This window comes from Aspergillus pseudodeflectus (genome assembly GCF_044049435.1).
Source record: "Aspergillus pseudodeflectus strain CBS 756.74 chromosome Unknown BJX68scaffold_43, whole genome shotgun sequence".
Lineage (NCBI taxonomy): Eukaryota > Fungi > Ascomycota > Eurotiomycetes > Eurotiales > Aspergillaceae > Aspergillus > Aspergillus pseudodeflectus.
The window spans coordinates 100,041-119,175 of NW_027263819.1; the positions used below are offsets into that span (position 1 = coordinate 100,041).

A 19,135-nucleotide genomic window follows, 5' to 3' on the forward strand; every position below is an offset into this window, starting at 1 on the left:
CAAGCTCGCATGCACTCACTGCAGTATAACCAAGAAACAGTCATGTAGTATGCTTATGGTAATCACACCAACTTTCTCCCTTAATAGTACCCTCGTGATAAACCCCTGGTTCATCTGTCATTCAAGAGACACAAACACGGTTTCAGACTTGCAAAATGCCATTGTTACAGGCCATTATCATTTCTACGTCTATTATAGTGGTTGGTACATATATAATCAGCACAGTTGCTGTGTTTGCTTGATTTAAGCATCCATAAAGCAAAACATTACACCTGAAAGGATGTACAGAGAATAAAGGAAACTGAGCAAATGAAAACACCGAAATCAGCCCTGAGATATGGGTTGAAGTCCACAAAAACTCCGTTAAACATCTCAAAGCAACCCAAATTGGAAACAGAGACATATTCCGTATCATACAATGTAGTAGAGGAGAACGCAGAATGAGGGAGCCGCCCTTCCTAGGCGTTTTTTTTTGGGTGAACTGTGGCCGGGCCTCTCAAGAAGCGAGAAGCAGGCAGCGAGATGATGCCCAGGGACCGCTGAAAAGAAAGTGAAAAGTGAAAACACCGAGACGCTGAAAGAAAGTCAAGGACATGGCTGAGATAACCACCCGTCCGCTCTAATATTAAACCAAAAAAAGATCATAGAATGTTCAAGAACTTATGTTGATGGATGCCATCCGAATCTTTCAGTCTATGGGGATTGGGCACCGGGTAAAGGCTGTGAGCCATTCGCAAAGTAGGAGGGCTGGGAGAAAACGGGAGAGGACGGCCCGGTCGTCGAAGGTGTTCGGCTGAGGAATGTCTGTCCAAATGATTGTGAAGTTCCGGTGGATGGCGTGTTTAGCCGAGAGGAATCTGGGCTGTTGGGAGTAATCTCATTGTGAAAACCTCGAAGACCGGGTAAGATAGCTTTCGGTTTGCTGTTCGGTAGCAGAGTGTCTAGTTGAGGGCTCGACTGCTCGCTTTTCGGAGAGCGGAGCATGTGTCCGGTTCTCACCTGGTACTCCAGTGCCTTGACGCACTCCTCCAGTCTCTGGTTCTCTTGTCTCAGTGAGTTGCTCTTCTGTTGCTCCATCTGGTTCTGCTGTTGAAGACTAGCGACCATCTGCTCAAGCTGCGAGCAACGAAGTCCATCTTGTATCATCTCCTGCAAATAGCATGGTAACTCGTTGTTTCCTTGGCCGATCAACATAACAACCAACTGAATGATCAATGACCGCATAAAATCGATCAATCTAATCGATGCCTGCAAAATGTGTTCCTTAGATTCGGCTAAGTTCTTTTTATCGTCCCATCCTACCAGTCGTAGCCAGTAGTTGTCGAGCCGAAAATCCAAGCCTAGGTGAAGCTGGCTCAGGTTCTTTCGTCTGGTGCCCTCTGCAACGCGGTGCTTCTCCTTTTGCTCGTCGTCAACTCCAGAAATCATACTCCCTCTGCGCTTTCGGCCGCAAGCCTGCTGAAGAGGCCTTTTGCGGGTCAGAGCTCGAGGGTTTGGAGCTATAAGGCTAAGTAGTTTCTCCACAGAGCACGCTGGCGGCCACTGAAACTCTGTGTGAGAGCGTACGCTGTCCAGCCAAGAATCTGTAGAGCTTGCGGGGGATGAGGGCACCACGGAATGCTCAGCTGGTGGCCATGGCGATCTGGTCTGGAAGGAGTCGTGTGAGCTCGGCGGGCTGGGTGCGAAGAGCCGCTGTGGGAATTGATTGAACGGGTCTCGAGGCAGAGGCTCGCGTGGGAGGGGAGGGAGCCGCCGGTCCTCGGTCATATCAGCCGGACTTGAGGCAACAGAGGAGATTGTGTGTACACCGCTGTAATCATGTCAGAGTCATGTTCGACGTAAAAGCTTTGGATATGCTCACGGGAGAGAATAGCGATGAGAGTGCTCATCAGACATTGGGGTCATTCCGCCAATGGACATATTGCGATTAAGTGCAGCCGGAGCCGTAGAGTATAGTCTTGAAAGCTTCAAGAAAGCATATAGATATGTATGTAGGCGGATACGGCAGTAGGTGCAATATGGCAGACAGAAGGATGTGTGGTAGAACTCGAGGAAGAGCAATAATCAAAGGTCAAGGGTTTTTAGAGTGTATGAATCAACAAGTAGAGGTCCGTATAAGTAGCAGTTGCGATATAGCAGACAGAAACATTCGAAGGAACCCTCGAGGTCTGGAAGGCATGAAGAAAGTCGAACTCTGGAGCGTGCCATTGCATGTTTATATGCTCGTTGTAGATGGTGAACGAGGCGAGGGAGAAGAGGGGATGGGCGAAAATAGTAGCCTCGAGAGGGGGTGGAACAAGAGAACGACGCCATCCGTGGCGCTCAGACAGCAGTTTTGATGAGAGAAAGGATGGAGAAACGCATTGATGAAGATGTATCACTCTCCGGCTAGCACACTTTGTGGCCTGCTGCGTCCACCTCAACTGGGAAACTGGAGTAGTAAGTTCAACATTCTGCAATGACATACTCATCGACCGTTCTTTGCTTGCTTTTTCTTGGGATTTGTTTTCTTTTTTACTGTTTATTTTCTTTCTTTTTTCCGTCGTTTTTCTCTTTTTGTTTTTTCTATTATCATATCACCTCTGGCTCAGCCTTTGCCGCATACGCTGCAGCTTCTGTTAGACTCCTCAACTATCCTCCGGCCTTTGGTACACTCTGTCGCCTATCCTGATTCGCCTCGATCGATCGCCCTTTATCGGTCTTGTCCTTCCAGCCTCGATCCATATCGCCCCCTGCCGCCCCCATGAGGAGTTCCACGCGGAAAGGCCACGAAGATTCCGGCAGAGTTCGACAATCAAAGCTAATCCGTTTCAGCGCGCTTCTGGGGGCATACGTCTCTATCATAAAAGGCACGAACGCAACGCAGAATGAGATCGGCGAATCAGCGAGTTCTGATCTTGATGAGAGACGGACTGAGGGGAGGATCGCAGACCCATGATTTGTCACCGCTGTAGCGGGTTCCAACTTCTCAATCTTCACGGGGCAAAGGTATCGATTCTCCTTGCATCGCAGCTATCGATAGTCTCTCGAGCCAATAACCAAGATCCATGGAAACAGTGCCCACTTTTCCGAGGCTGAAAACGATCCCTTCGGCGATGTTCGACTGAAAGGCGTTCTTATCGTCAGGTTAAGCGCCGCTGAGCGAAGGCTCCGGAACCTGGGCCACACTTTCCGGCGCTTATCCATACAGATCTTGCTAACGCTTCGCGAACCTCGAATGATGGCTGCAGAATGTGGCAGAGATCTGGCAAGAGCTACATGTACGGGATCTATGGACATGCACAGATATCTGTGCATCTGCGAAAGCAAAAAACCGGAAACATAACCCCAATCGCTTCGAACAGCTGGCTATCTTGAGAGTAAAGTTATCCACGGTTCGAGAAAAAAAAGACCAACCAGAATAATCTAGGACTTTTACGCCCTGTACACGGAGTCTGTCGTACACGGAGTCTGTCGTATTGATCATATTATTCGTCTTATTTCCGACAAAAGTACTACAAGGGCTTGAGGGAGTCACCAGAATCGGGACTTGTGCATAAACTTCCCGAGCACAGGCACTCGCAGATCCTCCAGGCAGATCCTCCTCTCAGAAGGAGCTGACCAGCCTAGCCCGGAGTCTATAGCACGAAGCAAGGACTTTGGGACTTCGAGAACAAGCGAAATTGCCGGCCAAGCGCTCAAATACTTCCAATGGGCTCTTCTATACAATGCACAGAGATCTGACGCATGGCCGATAACCGTGTCTAGACGCTCTATGCTTACTCCGACATACACCACCGAGCAAAGCAGCACGCTGCATGACATTGTTCTCGGCGTTTCAAGCTGGAGCCGCAGAACATTGCCAGAATGGCTTCTTTCCAGATCGAGTCAGACGCATCCGAGCCTAGAACAATCGTGCGATATGGGGTCATAAATCGAGATCGCCACAGCTCCGAAGGCCCATACGCCTGGATCATGACTAGAAGGTCCCAGCGACCGGGGTTTGAGCCCTGTCAGTCCGGCAATCGATATGTTCTGGGCGGTTTCTTTTCTTAGCCCAGACCCCCTTGATCGGCTTTTCCAGTGCCATGGCCTGTGTTGGAGGATGCCAACGGTATTTGGAATTGAATCTTCCATCTCAAGTGCTGGAATGTCAACATCCTATCCGCCCTTCACTACAGGTGCTATGGGATTGAGTTGAGGTGAAGTTGATAGTATGGAGTACTCGACGGTTACCAATCTAGTGAGGGTCCAAAGCCGTGCTTATGGGTTGCAGGATTAACTGGTTGGCACCGGCAAACCAACATTCAAGAGAAATATCTCAAAGTACGGGCGTACGGATTGACTCCCCGGCCTGCTTCCCGATGATTTGCCCAATTATTTATTAATGTTATGCGTGGCACGGAGGTGGAGGCAGCGGGTCGCATGGCATCAAGGATAAGATCTGTCAAGTGTCTGTCCCCAGATTCATACTCGATGAAGAAGAGCAATTCGATTTCATACTCCAATGGGCCCCATGCTTCTCAGACTTCTCCTAAACAGCGCCACGTTCTGCATCTACGTAAATCTTTACGGTAACTGATCATATCAATAGCCATTCTGGTTTCGTCGACTTCATGATGCTTTACCAGGCTAATACTGGACATACGATTACTCACGGGCAGTGGCACTGGGTGGAGGCCCTCGATCTCCAGCACTACTCCGGATTAAAATCTTTGAGATTAACGCATGCCGATGAAACAAGCCACACGGCATCCCAGATCGAACGCTTATTTGAATTGGAACTGACACGCAGCTATCTCAGGCACGAACCCACTGAGGGACTCTCGAGCTCACCCAGGCTTTCACGCCCAGCCAAACAGAAAGGAGGCCACATTATACCTGTTCGATTGTTCAAGGCGCTCCAGTCCGTTTCTCCAAGCCGCCACTGGTGGGGAACGCTTCCAAAAGAAAAATATCCGAATCGCCGCTCACTCGCCGTGTTTCGCTTATTCTCCGAAATACTGCATTGTGGCCCCCCCAAAAGCTGTCAACGTCAATAATCTACATATGCATTGGGCTCAGTACTTCGTAGTACAAGGGAAGGAGCTGATCCTAAGTGTGGGGAAGAAGAAAGTTCGGATACACCTAACAAACCACCACCATTTCGTCAGCAAGATCATCCCTCGTTTACTGAAGAGGTTCATACCCCTCAACTGATTACGCCCTTGAAAATTAAGGTTGGTGAGCGATTTAGGTCTGGTCGGTGGTTCGACATACTCGCGTGAAGCTGGAACTCTCGTCTGAGCTAAACCGAGCTAAGAATAGCCCCAAGGACCGAGAGTGATGTATCAGAAAAGCAAAGAAGCTCTCGGCCCTCGAGACACGCCTCGACTCTTTGTGTTCAATGAGCCCTATGCGTTGTCCATCCTTCTTCCCACGCGTCGAACTCTCAGCCTCTTACCTGTCCACAGACTCTACAAACGACCCCGTTCAGCTGGATCCGGCTCCGCCGTCTCGCAGACTGCGAACCAGGGATGCCCTGCGTACATAATGCGCCATTCCATGCAAGATTATGCTCGGCTCGCATTCATAGGCCCATATCGACTCTCTTTCCTCACTTTGATCTGGGCCCGTCCCCTCTCTGCGTGGTTCGGCGTTTCAGCAAGCAAACACCGGGGCCCGCGGTGCTGCGCACCAGCACGATTGAAACCCTGGTTCAAAGTTTCATTCCCATCCTATACACATAGTCCAGCGCCACATTCTTTGTAACTCGTGCTTTGCTTCTGATCAAGGGATCCATGCATCGCTCGCTCGCTATTCGTGGGGACTTGGCCGTCTTGACACCTTCCCAAAAGAATGCTTTTCTCCATATTGCGTCTTACAAGAACGCCAATTCTTTTTTGAACTTCACCCTTCGGGCCAGGGCTACCCTTGTAGGACTATGTCTCGGAGTATCTCACACTCTCGATACACGCGCTTTTGTCTCCGCGGATTGGATCCAGGTTGCAAATACGACTCTCCTGCAGTCTGCGCGTAGGCCTGCCATTTACTATTGCCACACATCTAACCAAATGCCTGTATCTTTAGCCTCCACTCACTTTCTCCAAATCCTTTTTCCGCCTGTGCATCCCCGGTCCACGATGCTTCGCCACCAGCACGGTGCGAGGGAGGAACGCATGCTGAATTGAAAGCACCGGCAGGAGACACAGCCTATCATTTACTTTGGTCCAACATTCCCACTCGGTCGCTTTGGATTGATCTTGAGGATCGCCACCATCTCCGTGAGATGTTACGTTCAATAATTTTGCCTTGCCAAGGTGTAGACTTCTAGTATTGCCTATTTCAGGTCGTATGGAACTTTCCTAAGTCTTGATTCCAGTGCGGGGTTTATCCACAGCAATGGGGGATTTTCTGCTATAAGCGTTCGTATCCAACGGATCATTCTTCCTGACCGTGTACAGAACGGAAGACGTGCTCGAATCATCGGCGCATGTTCGCCTCATCGGGATCCGCAAGGAGAAGTCGGAAGCAAGATGCAACAAAGAACCATGCGTGGAGCTGCTGCTCATCCTGCTTTGCCAAACACACCACGGGCAGTTCCATGGCGGTCGGTGTCGAGGGAAAGAGGTAAAAGAGTCGGAAGGCATGTATTCTGGAAGTTGTCTTCTGCTCCCTTCTCGGCACGCCTTTCCACGAGCCATAGACCATAAAAGCGAACTACAGCATATCCAACTCCGAAGAGCTCTAGGACCCAGCTCCTCGGGGCAAAGCCGAGGTCAAATCGCGAACCCACACGAGCAGCAATTGCCCTGATTAACGCTACCGCAAATCCCAACTAGCCTCACTGAACCCAATGCATTACTCCTTCCTGATTGACTCGGACGGTAAGCCTGCATTCATCAGGGCTCCATACTACTCCATACATCTATTTAGAAGCATAGATGGAGCAGACCATTGTCAAAGGAAGTTATCGAACACCCCCACTTCCAAGGCAGAGAAGCGACCTATCAGTGATCTACCCACTAGCAGCAGTTCGCCCTTGGGCCGTCCGCGGTGAACCGTGAAGCAAGGCCCCAAGAAACCTTTGGGAACGATTGCTAATGAACCCAGTTTTCATCGATGAGTGGCAGCGGGTTCTATGCTCCATGGCCCACGTATTGGCGCGTAAACTCTGTCCTAACACCTTAGGACGACGGATTTCTGCATCGTTATGTGTCTCCATCCGGGACGGGACGCCTGGCGTTTCGCAGCGTAGCGCAGTCGAGTTGCATATTTCGCTGCAATACATCTCGGGTCATTGGCGAATCTCCTTGCTGTGCGCCGAGGGCTCGGTGAGAGACGCGCAGTTTCACCACCGTACAGGGGAGGTAGAAGGACGCTACCCCGGACGTCGAAGGGTTTCTCCTCATCTTCGATGAGCACCCTGACCTCAGGGACATTGTACGTATTGGGTACTCACTACTTATCCCTAACTCTAAAAACTCGAAGATCACAAGAGACACTATAATACTATAATGGTCCTTGGTCCTCAATGCCCACCTCGGACCACAAATCCACGGTTAGGTCGGAGTCAATTCAGCAGTAGTCAACCAACAAGTCGATGTCGATAAAGAAATCGGAGAAGAAGAAAAACAAAAGTACAAGCTCCAAACATCCAACGGCAGCTACGTATGTGGCTTGTCCACGCTAGGGGGGAGGAACAAAGGCAGCGAGCTCGGCCTAAAATCTGTAGTGCGATACGGATAACTTCTCCGCTCCTATAAACTATCTGTGTCCCTCTCGGGATCAGGCAGTAGTTGACACCTAACATCCACCTGCCTGTGTATCAGCGCGAGCCTTGTTTTTTTCGCATCTGCGCGTCGACTGTGCCGCTGAGACAAACGGGGACGACGCCGGCTGGAGTCCCGCGAGGCAGGTGAATGGACGGTTAGGGGAGCCGAGTTCCGTATAGTTTGCGTTGGCAGGTGCCAATGCGCTGGCGTTTGCGTTGGGATTTGGAGAGGTCTGATTATTGAATGTTTCGGCATTTGGTTCAGGTTGGTGTTGATCTATTTTTTTTTTTTGGTCGAAAAATACCTACAGTGTGCTTTGTCGTCATGACAGTGGCAGGTTCGAGGGGATTGCCAGTAGAAGGAAGTCAGATTGAGGCCGAGAGGACTTAGAGACACAAGGCGGATGATAGTGTAGGAAGTTCAATATATATCGTCGTTAAAACGATGACAGGACCATACCCACGGCCAGAATTGATGGACGCAGAACAACGAGATTACAAAGCAGGACTATGGAAAACGGACTGCATTATTAACGAGGAGAATACCAAGATGAAGGTCATCAAAAGATAGACAAGTCATCAACTGCCAAAGGAACGTCTATACAACACGCAAGATAAAATCTCCGAACACCGCCAGCTCAACCCTGCCGCCACATTCGCCATTTTGTTCACCACTCGCGCTGATCCAAGAGGCAATGCTTCATAATTGTGGGCGGAAGGCGAGAATGGTGCTCAAAAAACTTGAATTATTATCATAAGAACAACACGGTACAGGAAGCAAACCCCCATTGCTTATTATGTCACTTTACACGACCACGATGGGCAAAGGAAAGGATGAAAACAGGCGGCAAAGGTGCACACACAACAGTCAGTTATCAATTCGCCTTTTTACAAAACATACTGGACGAGCATGCCGAAGATGGCAGCGGCACCCATGACGGGGACGTTAGCAGCGGTCAGGACGGCAGCATCCTCGGTGGAGTCGGAGTCATCGGCGGAGGAGGTGCTGGTGCTGGTGCTGGATCCAGAGCTGCCATCGGAGGTGGTGGGGTTGTTGGTCGCAGCCTTGCACTCGTAGGTTCCGTGGATGGTGTTATCCTTCCAGTTGTCAAAGGTGTCGCAGCTAAAGTTTCCAGTGCTCTGCATGTTGAAGCCACCACGGACGTTCTTCAGAGAGGGAAGAGAAGCACTGTAAGAAGTGTATTAGTAAAGCCATATTCTAGCTACGCACGGAGAAACACTTACCGGTCGAAAGCACCACTGAAATCAATGGCACCGGTGACGGTGGCGAGCTTCGGGAAGCTAATGGTGTTGAGCTCGTCGTTACGGGTGATCAGGAAGCCACCGTTGACAGTCTCGAGAGCGGGCAAGCTGAGGTTGGAGAGGCGCTCGTTGTCCTCGAAAACAAGGTCACCAGTTTCGGTGAGGTTAGGAGCAGCCAGGCTGGAGAAGGTGTTACCCCAGAAACCCAGCTGACCCTCGAGCTTGGTGAGCGAAGGAATGGAAACAGAGCTGACGTTACGGATGGTAAGGTTGGTTCCTTGGGCAAGGTTGGGAAGAGAAATCTCCAGCTCGTGGTAGTTACCAGCGAAGTTGATCAGGTTGGTGGCGTTCTTGAGGTTGTTGACGTCGACAGTCTCGAGCTGAGTGTTGTCGGTGATGATGAAGCTGCCGACGGAGTTGAGCGAGATTCCATCAAGGGTGGTCAGACCGGTGTTGACGATGGACACGCTGCCAGCCTTGGTAACGCCGCTGGTGAAACCCAGAGTCTGCAAGAGTGGGAGGGCCTCGAAGTTGAGAGATCCAACGGACTTCAGTTGAGGGAACTGGAGGGAGGTGACACCAACAAGGCCCTCGAAGTGGAATTCTTTGTCGATGGTCTCAAGGAGGGGAGCATTGAACGTGGTAACGTTAGCGGCACCAGAGGAGGTCAGGGCGCCCTTGATTCTCTGAACACCGTTGAGGGTAAGGTCGCCGGCGACGCTGCTGGCAATCTCGACATCACCGTCGAGATCCTCGCAGGTGTTGTAGCTGTCCAGGTCGCTCTGGCTACGGATGCGAATGGTATCACCGTCACCGCAGTCTGCGACTCCAATTAGCCCAACGCATCCCGCCAGTGTAGCCGAATAAAAACCAAATCATTCACTCACCAGCAGCGAAGACGGCCTGAGCCGCAGCGAGGACGGGGAGAGCGTATTTAATGAAAACCATTGCTAATATTTCTAGCGCAGAGGAAGCAAAGGTCAGCCACGTTGACCCCCAATCGATCAGGTTGTTAATGGACAATCGCGCTGGAGCAAACTCACTGAACGGTAGGTTGAACGGTTACTGTAGATAGGCAAAGCCTGGCCCTGTCGGTAGGGAAGACGAAATGTGGCGGATGAAGGCCGGATGGGAAAGAAGGGTAAATAACGAGTGAAAGAAGAGGAGCTTCAACGAGGGAGAAGCTTTTAGGCAGACGTTCCTCTGGTGATGAAGAGGACGGATTCGGCAAGCACGTTCTTAGACCGAGAAGAATGAAGGGAAGAAGCAGAGGAGAAAAGAAAGCGAGGGAAAAGGAAGGACTGGATGGCAAAGCGTCAGAGGAGGAAAGCAGGCTTTCAGGGAGGACAAGAAAGGAGTTGTCGCGGCCCAGGAGTGGTTGGCCGTTGGTCCACCCTTGCGACAATAATACCGGGCCATGTTTCTTTCGTTATTACAATACCGGTACTCCAGGCTTGTAGAATAGTAGTAATTCAAGATACTCCGAGTAGATTCTCATCGTCTCCATCTTTCTTTCTGCTACCAAGTGAGGTTGAAGTTATTGTCAGTATAGCATCACCCCTCAAGCTGCCGTTCGACATGCCGAATTCTACATAACATGTTTGACCTTTGGGTAGCAGTCTCCTGGGTAGGTAAGATGTATAGCTCCCCACTTACTAGTGGTAAGGCTTCTATTATTTGCACAGTCTCACCTGAAGAACTTTAGCACCAAACAGTGCGAAGAATTATTATGGCCCTTGCCAGGCTTGCGCGAACGCACTGAGGTACTAGTAGTATTCATCAGGTAACTAGATGCCTCATCTTAATATACGCGGAGTCTCTATCTTCGCACCGGGCAGAGGTGGTTTAAATCACTCTCAGATATGCTCAAACAATGAGATACGAAGCCTGAGTGTATGGACTCATGGAGTATTGAAATCAAAGATGGCCAGAATCAAGATATCGAGTTTAATTGGATTTGAAATCCATCTCGATGCCGGATCAGTGGATCCAGACTCAAAGTTCTCACCAAACATGCCAAGCAATGTAGAATTCGAGAAACTCGTATTAGAATTCTTCAAACGAGCTCTCGATTTGATATCATTCTCCAAGATGGCCAAATGGCTCTTCCTGCCCATTCCTCCTCCCCAGAATATGGTGTCAAATACCCAGGAATGCTGCTATCTACAGTCGGGACAAGTAAAGTCCGTGGACGCGTCGTCAATTAAATTTGCTGCAAGTGGCCAAGACCCGCTTTTCACCCACCTTTCTCGGCTTCTGGTTCTTTTGCGCCGACCATTCGCTGGTATGCGATCCCATCCGCGTCTTGGAATTCGAACTACGATGCATCCCAAGTGCCATCATCGCAGAGGTTGATACGTGATTGAAGCAGGCAGGCTCTCAGAACCGTGCAGCCTGCGAGGGAGACTGCGTCGTTGAGTCCTGAGTTCTTGACCCTCGTCATTGAGTTGGCGACCAAGGAACAATTGGCAAGTTTCCAGGCACAAGCGGGCCACCAAAACAGCCGGTCGCCAATAATCGGGAGTGTTCAAATGAGCGCTAAGAATAAAGTGGCGAATCTAAGGAGACTTATCACGTGTCAGCCACCAGCTGTACGGGGTAGCCTTTGGGATAATTTTTATTCGATTTCATTGTTGCGTAATCTACATACAGGACAGCATCAATACGAAGGAAAACACCACATCCGTGATCCAAAAAAAGCGACCTGCGCAGAGACCATGACGCTTTCAGGAGACGGCTATCGGAAGGTGGCGAAGCAGAAAGCTTGTCTTGCTCGATTCGACCATCTCGTTGATTCAATGATTTCTGCGCCCAAACACAAGGGTACGTACATGGGTTGCTGGCCGTCAAGAGGAATGCATCTCAGCAATGCAGTCATGAATTCGTCAAAAAGTCAACTCTTCACTCCACTGTGAGACAGCTGATACACGTCTCTCATCCCCCTATCAGTCTGTTGAGAGGGAGGATTGCCGCAGGACTCGTCATGCCCACTCGGCTGGCAAGTCGCTAGTAGCACATCATCGACTCCACAGATATCGGTGCAAATCGCAATGAATGGTCCTTGAAACCAACCTGCACGCTTTGCAAGGTGATCAGCATTCGTTGCCCCTGCGACCCAAGCCCTTTATTTTGTCTGAAGATCTTGTTGTTTCATCCCGGGCTGCAAGATTTATCCAATTTGGACGGCTGGATGTTCAATTAGCGCATATCCGCCAACGACCCTGATCGCAATGTGCTTTATTATGAAATGGATCCTCCGTCAGCGCGAAGGTGGACTGGAATGTTGCTATCTCGTCCTCTGCGTTGGCACGTTCTCCAGCGCCACTTCTCTGAGTGGCTGTTAAGGGGCTAGAAGCCCCGCCTGATGATTCAAGTTTAACGCGGCCCCAGATCATAACATTGTAACATTGCCAGGTTTGATATCAAGGAGGACAATCTGCAACGGACCAAGGCCAAGATGATTACACATGGTCGTCATTAATATGTGACTGTCAAGGGCTTCCAGGTCTCAGTTGGAAGAGCGCGTTGTCCGTCAACCACCTGTAAGCAAAAATATATCATCGCCGCAGCAACAGTAAATCATATCATGAACCTCCTCCAATTCAAGCAGACCTCTTGTCGATATACGGCCCGACCTAGACCGTACACAAGGGTTGTTGACGGAGCCCAGGGTCTTTGAGGTAGCACTGGTCTGACATCTCAACGGTGAGCAGGGATCGATTGGTGACAGGAGCGCGAAGCTTTTGCGACTGAAACCGGAAACTGCGGGAGACAATTCTCATGTTTCATCGTATAAACGGCTTGCTGACAGCGCTTGTCATACGATGATCGAGATTCAGCCATTATTTGTCATGATTGAGAGCCCAGAGGTCCTTCAAGGGTTCCATCCACGGGTGATCAGATACAGACGACATTTACAGCTGGTAGAAGTGAAGTGCTCACCCGCGCAGTCGTCTTTATTGTTCATCGTAGCGAGCCTGGAGGTAGTCTGCGGATCCAGATCTAGATCTGCAGAGTACTCGGTACCGTGGTAAGCAAAACCGAGTCTGAACAGGAGCTTTTACCTAGTCCTCAATGTCATTTTCCATTAGTATTTGGCACCGAGCGAGCCAGACATACAGTCTTTTAGAGCGATTGGAGAGCTCGGAATCGCGAATTCCAGCTTCCCCCCCTTGTTGCTGGGATACGAGCTTCCCGTGACTTTCGCAATGATGACAGACCGAGCATCAGCTCCGAACCCCAGATTTCACAAAGAGCTCATTTTCGTTTAGATAAACTTCAAACCAGACACACCTGTCTCAGCCTCCACTGCACATAAAAAAATAGAGTACTTTTCCGGCCTTATATTCATACAGATATATAGAGAGAAGCTATGGCTCTCCGGCGTTCCGCCCGCTTGAGCGCCGCTGTTCTCCCGCTCCAAGCAGCAATCCAGCCACCTTCGAACCCAGCAAACGGCGTGACGAAAGCCCGCAAAATATCAACAAAAGAGAAGAAGAAACAGACGCAGAAGAAGACACAGATTTTGAGTTCGCTTCCTCAACTATCCCTCTCCAATGACGCAAACCTTCTCTCCTCTGCACCGATCCTCAAACCATCCTCAACTTCCTCTACTTCAACCCCAACGGGCGAAGCCGAGCGTACATCCGCAAACAACAGCGCTTACTGGGAGAACAATGCAATATCAAATCCTCAGAAGAGACCGCAGACCCCTCCCCCGCTCGACCGCCCCGTTGAACCCCACCGAACAAACGCTACCCTCCTAACGCCCCACGGCTCCTCGCTCGTTGCCTACCCACCGGGGACAGAGGACATCTCGCCCTCAAAAAGTGGCCTTCCACGACCCACAGCGACAACGGGCACGCTCCTCGAGAAAGCAACCGCACACTTGATAGCCACCGACCCCCGTCTGAAACCGCTCATAGAAGCACACCGGTGCGCGCTCTTCTCGCCAGAGGGACTTGCCGAACGGATCGATCCTTTCCAGAGCCTCGTGAGCACTATAATCGGGCAGCAGGTTTCCGGCGCGGCCGCGAGGTCTATAAAGGAGAAATTTGTGGCGCTGCTGTGGGGGCTGAATCATGCGGATGGGGTGAACGGGGCAGATGGTGCTACTGCACGCGATAAAGATATTGAGGGTTACTTCCCGACTCCCGAGGAAATAGGACGTTCCGATATCGCTACGCTACGGACGGCGGGGTTGTCGCAGCGAAAAGCAGAGTATATTCATGGTCTTGCGGAGAAGTTTGCAAGTGGGGAGTTGAGTGCGAGGATGTTGCTGAATGCTAGCGATGAGGAGCTGTTGGAGAAGCTGACGGCTGTGAGGGGCTTGGGGAGGTGGTCTGTTGAGATGTTTGCTTGCTTCACGCTCAAGCGAATCGACGTGTTTTCAACGGGGGATTTGGGTGTTCAGTGAGTTCTTCCTCTCGACATTGAACTGGTTCAGCTCGGAGTGGTACTAACTGGTGTAGGCGAGGCTGCGCGGCGTTCTTGGGAAAAGACGTCGGTAAACTAAAGGCAAAAGGTGGTAAGTTCAAGTACATGTCAGAAAAGGATATGTTGGAGCTGGCTGCCAAGTTCGCCCCGTATAGGTATGTCAATGATTAGACCTTAATGCTGCAACTGCTTCCCGTTCATTTCTCACATTGACTAGGAGCCTCTTCATGTGGTACATGTGGCGCGTAGAGGATGTCGACATCACCGTCATGACTGGTTGAAGGATGGCGAGTCTGTTCCGGTATCAACCCTGTATATATGGAACGGCGATTCGGTATTATCTCTAATATAATTTGGCCAAATTTCGTATTAGTATTGTGTATAACGCCTACATCCGGCAGGCTACTGCTTTGGTAAATCCAGAATCTCGCGAGACACAGCGAAGTCGAACGAAGCAGGAGAAAAATGGAGATAAATTTGTACAGTATCAGTACACGGGTTGCGCGACGTAAATCCAAAGGCTCAAGCAACAATGGCAATTGCTCTACTCGACAGAGCACAAAGCCGGACGGAACAACTCCTGTATCGTCTTATTCCACAGGTCTATATCACAGAGCAGATTTTATGTTTTCCATGGAGGGCGTCCGAAAGCCATTTACCGCTTCTGGTTGACGACAAGGTTGTCAAGGTCGTTACGCTCCGCCAGCTCCTTCTCGATCTCGCGGATGATGGGGCTGAGGTACTCGACGTCCTATTGAGAAAAAATCAGTAAATTCTGCACTCGGCCATCTCGTTTGCGTCCCAATGTTTCATTCGATAGATTGAAGTGTCATAAATCGAGTACCAAGCGGTTGACAAATCCTCCTCACGGGATTGGTCGATCGCTTTTGCGGAGATCTGGGATGCGTATTGCGCGCAATGGAAGCTCAGATCGACTCACCTCGGAAGGCTTTGTGTGCTCTTCAGGAGGAAGAAGGGTGTGGGAAATGGAGCACTGTAGAGAATAAAACCTTTAGCTAAACGAAGCTCTGAGGCAACTCGATGACGAAACTGACCTGGAAAGCTCTGCGAATACGGAAGACACGGTCGTAAGCCTCTTTGGGAGGAAGACGCTTGAGAGCAGTCAGGACAGCCTCGTTCTCCTCGGGGATCAGATCATCGGCTCTGTAATGGCAGTTAGATCGCTGCTACGACTATCCCGACGATATCGGGCGAGTCCAGATGAGCGGGGGCGAAAAGATCGCGATCGACGTAGGAAACGCAGTGATGATACAATTGTCGTAGTCGCTTTCCGTCCTTCACCAGCGTTTGTACGGGGTTATCGAGGTGTAGTTGCGTACCTGAGACCGAGTCTTCTGTAGCCAGCAGCGTCGACATACCAGTTGGCGATGGGGGTCATCCAGCGCTTCAACCAAGGGCGCTTGACAACGAAGTTGGTGAGACTAGGAGCCGACATATTGAATAGCCCGACGAGAAGCGGCGTGCGGTTCCAATTGACGGTGTGGAGTGGAGGGGTGGTCGCAAAATGTCAGTCAAGCTGAACGAAAGATGGCTCGACGTTGGAGATTATTGTGCAAAACGGGAGGTCTCCGGATGAACTTACCCAAAAACATCCGATATGCTGCCTGAGGCAGATACACCACCGCGCCGGTTCTGACCGCATTATCCCACATGAGAGCCCGGCACTGGTGGTGCATGCCTCAGGCCGCAAGGCCTTTTGACCGAGTGTTTCTGTTTGGCCAAAAAGCTCTGGTACGCCGACATCCTCGAAGGAAAATAGAAGCGAATAGCAACTCAGGTCCGGGCCCTTCCACACGACTCTCCAGGCCACTGTCCTTTACTAGGTCTTACGCAAGTTGGAGTCATTCGTCTCGAGATTTGCAATTCGCCCACTTTTCCGAGGACGGTTCCTTTTTTCGTCTCTCGTCATTCGACACCTGAGGCCTCAATTTCCCAATCATTTGTGATTTCACCGCGGGCAACCCGAGGTTCCTGTGTCTCGGAGGCGGGAATGAGGCTAATTGATCGTTGATTATCGCGTTCTCTCTCTATCTTTCGATATTGCCTCTCTTGGTACTTTGATTCCACCAAAAACCCCGCTCCCACGTCTGTGCATCAGATAGGGCAACTTTAAAAGACAAGGCGGCTCGGCAGCATCGGCTCGCTCGATAAATCCTTGGAGGTCCCTCTGCACCTCGTCATCCGTCATACCCTTCCCAACCGCACGACATTACCGAATAGGCTTTTGCTTCCTAGGATTTTTCCAGGACTTATACGCGCCGCACAGGGTTCTTTGGGTTCCGGAGCGGGCACCGATATGCTCGGATCCGGGATCCCTCATCGGTGAAACATATAAGAGCGGAACAAGCTGTGGAACTGCTTGAGTGCTGGTCGCCAGGATGTTCTCAGAAGAACACAACACGCCAGGGGCATCCAGCAGCCCTAACGAGCAGCAGGTGACAAAATCCGACAGCGCTCCGTCCCCTCCTCTCCAAATCGCACCCGCCGCCGCTACGTCAAGCCCGTCCTCGAACTTCGTCGACCGCGTGGAGCTCTTTGCTGCCCGCTTACCGGAATACTACATAGCCCCGTTTTGCGGCGCCAGTGCAGGGGTAGCGTCGGGAATTGTGACCTGCCCGCTCGATGTGATCAAGACGAAGCTTCAGGCCCAGGGGGGCTTCCGGAGAAATGGGCATATGGTCGAAACTAGCAAAATATACCGAGGCATGCTAGGGACTGGAAAGATAATCTGGAGGGAAGACGGCATCAGAGGTCTCTACCAGGGCTTAGGACCAATGCTTTTAGGGTACTTGCCTACGTGGGCGGTTTATCTGGCCATCTACGACCGATCGCGGGAATACTTTTATGAGACCACTGGTTAGTGCTTTGTCGGATCACTGATGGCAGGGCTTTATTCTAATCATCATTACAGATAGTTGGTGGCTTTCCAGAGGATATGCTTCTGTTACTGCGGGAGCATGTTCCACAATCGTCACAAATCCTATCTGGGTGATCAAGACTCGACTGATGTCCCAGAGTTCGAGATCCGACACCGAAGGATACAGAGCCCCTTGGCGGTACAATGGCACTTGGGACGCAGCTCGAAAGATGTATAAGCACGAGGGAATACGCTCGTTTTATTCCGGCCTCGGACCGGCTTTGTTAGGTCTGACGCACGTTGCGATACAGTTTCCCCTCTATGAATACCTGAAAATGGCATTCACCGGCTACAGCATCGGAGAGCACCCGGATAACGGAAACTCCCACTGGATTGGGATAAGCTGCGCTACATTTTTGAGTAAGATATGTGCCAGCACGGTGACGTACCCGCACGAAGTACTGCGAACAAGGCTTCAAACACAGCAAAAGATTCAACCTTCTGCTTCGCCGGAGGAGATCACATTCCGCGGTGGGCTGGATCACCCCGGGGGGCATAGCCGGTCCTCAGGTGGGGCGTCATCTGACGGCATGGCTAATCGACCACGATACGCTGGAACTATTCGCACGTTCAAAACAATCTTGCAAGAGGAAGGTTGGCGAGCGTTCTACTCAGGGATCGGCACGAACCTGTTCCGCGCCGTTCCTGCTGCCATGACCACCATGCTCACATACGAGTATCTCCGGAAGCATATTGGGCACCTGAAGCACGAAGGAGAGCATAAACTCGCCCTGGAAGAACAAAAGGCCTCTTCGGGAGCAATCTAACCATTTAACTTGAAGGCAAGTGCCAACCATCCGATCTACGATATGACCGCCGCAGCCTGACACAAGAGGCCCGAACTTCTGATTATTTCTTGTCATCTGAGCAACCAGCTCGCCTCTTAATGTCGACGTAAGACTCTATGGAGCGGATATATGTCTTCAGCATGGACGATTTCCTATGTCACCGGTGTTAGGGTAGAGTGATGGGGTCTGGCATACGATGGTCTCTGGTTTAAGACTTGTGTTTTATGAGCGCCGTTCTATTACCCCAATTTTATCTTACGTGCCTCACATGTATATATCATATCTACTACCTCTATACGTATCATTAGAATTCACAGCTTTCAATTGATATGGATTTTGAGAGGCTGTAGTACTAACTTGATTGTGAACCAGTGGATAGAAGGAAGCACGTGACTTCCTATGGTATATCCACAGAAATTTTCTTGCGCAAAACTTAAAACAAACACCAACTCCATGGCATATTACAAAGCTCTGTAAAGCTTCTCAGTTCGCTAATCCTGGGTGATAATGGCTCGGCTTTGCTTGATTTACTCACAATGACCTCTTGCTCTACCTCTTCAATCCCTATCTCACAGCCAGCGATGGTTCACTAGCTTGACGTCTTTGTTTAGTGACATGCCAAAATGCTGGCATGAGGACAAAGTACGCATCATGTTATCGCTTGCCAAAGAGCCAATACCTCTGCATTGAGTTATACAAGGTAGCGAGAGAAGGACTTGACTTCTACAGGTCCAAAACTGATGAACCTGGCAGGCAGGCTTCCTGCACTGCTATGGATGGTTTCGACACTGACTCCTAGCATTCGAACCGTGGGGTTCTGTTGGATGCTGCATCCTCGATGCTATTTATTTTCTGCCAAATGCCCTCCGGAACAATGGGCAAAGGCAATCCCAGACCCTGCTGCTCGGAATTACTTTGGGGACTCGCTCGCTCAGCGCAGCTACACGAGATCAAGATCGATATCGAGAAAATCAGGAC

At 50.6% G+C, this 19,135-nt stretch overlaps 6 protein-coding genes across 6 annotated transcripts; 3 read left to right on the forward strand and 3 right to left on the reverse strand.

Annotated features, from left to right (window-relative positions):
* Positions 1 to 219: 219 nt before the first annotated feature.
* On the reverse strand, positions 220 to 2,547 carry BJX68DRAFT_243466 (putative HLH DNA binding domain protein). The gene is made up of 2 exons (XM_071041156.1): positions 1,862 to 2,547; positions 220 to 1,810 (listed from the first exon to the last, which is right to left on the reverse strand). The coding sequence occupies exons 1-2, from the start codon at positions 1,918 to 1,920 to the stop codon at positions 694 to 696; spliced, it is 1,176 nt and encodes a 391-aa protein (XP_070895897.1). The 5' UTR covers positions 1,921 to 2,547; the 3' UTR covers positions 220 to 693.
* Positions 2,548 to 8,110: 5,563 nt separating this feature from the next.
* On the reverse strand, positions 8,111 to 10,314 carry ecm33 (GPI-anchored protein Ecm33). Its single transcript, XM_071041157.1, has 4 exons — positions 10,039 to 10,314; positions 9,883 to 9,954; positions 8,978 to 9,815; positions 8,111 to 8,921 (listed from the first exon to the last, which is right to left on the reverse strand). Exons 2-4 carry the CDS (start codon positions 9,941 to 9,943, stop codon positions 8,621 to 8,623), a joined length of 1,200 nt encoding a protein of 399 aa, XP_070895898.1. The 5' UTR covers positions 9,944 to 9,954; positions 10,039 to 10,314; the 3' UTR covers positions 8,111 to 8,620.
* Positions 10,315 to 10,510: 196 nt separating this feature from the next.
* BJX68DRAFT_151837 (uncharacterized protein) lies at positions 10,511 to 11,438 on the forward strand. The gene has a single exon (XM_071036674.1). It carries the CDS (start codon positions 10,787 to 10,789, stop codon positions 11,348 to 11,350), a length of 564 nt encoding a protein of 187 aa, XP_070895899.1. The 5' UTR covers positions 10,511 to 10,786; the 3' UTR covers positions 11,351 to 11,438.
* Positions 11,439 to 13,281: 1,843 nt separating this feature from the next.
* Positions 13,282 to 14,838, forward strand: alkA (DNA-3-methyladenine glycosylase II). Its single transcript, XM_071036675.1, has 3 exons — positions 13,282 to 14,407; positions 14,467 to 14,586; positions 14,649 to 14,838. The coding sequence occupies exons 1-3, from the start codon at positions 13,368 to 13,370 to the stop codon at positions 14,710 to 14,712; spliced, it is 1,224 nt and encodes a 407-aa protein (XP_070895900.1). The 5' UTR covers positions 13,282 to 13,367; the 3' UTR covers positions 14,713 to 14,838.
* A 248-nt stretch (positions 14,839 to 15,086) lies between these two features.
* On the reverse strand, positions 15,087 to 15,887 carry BJX68DRAFT_269863 (ubiquinol--cytochrome-c reductase subunit 7; the record flags this gene model as incomplete). The annotated part of the gene is made up of 4 exons (XM_071046456.1): positions 15,087 to 15,182; positions 15,372 to 15,425; positions 15,487 to 15,595; positions 15,772 to 15,887. The coding sequence occupies 4 exons, from the start codon at positions 15,885 to 15,887 to the stop codon at positions 15,087 to 15,089; spliced, it is 375 nt and encodes a 124-aa protein (XP_070895901.1).
* Positions 15,888 to 16,601: 714 nt separating this feature from the next.
* On the forward strand, positions 16,602 to 18,546 carry BJX68DRAFT_151965 (putative mitochondrial carrier protein). Its single transcript, XM_071036676.1, has 2 exons — positions 16,602 to 17,308; positions 17,364 to 18,546. The coding sequence occupies exons 1-2, from the start codon at positions 16,831 to 16,833 to the stop codon at positions 18,134 to 18,136; spliced, it is 1,251 nt and encodes a 416-aa protein (XP_070895902.1). The 5' UTR covers positions 16,602 to 16,830; the 3' UTR covers positions 18,137 to 18,546.
* Positions 18,547 to 19,135: the final 589 nt, after the last annotated feature.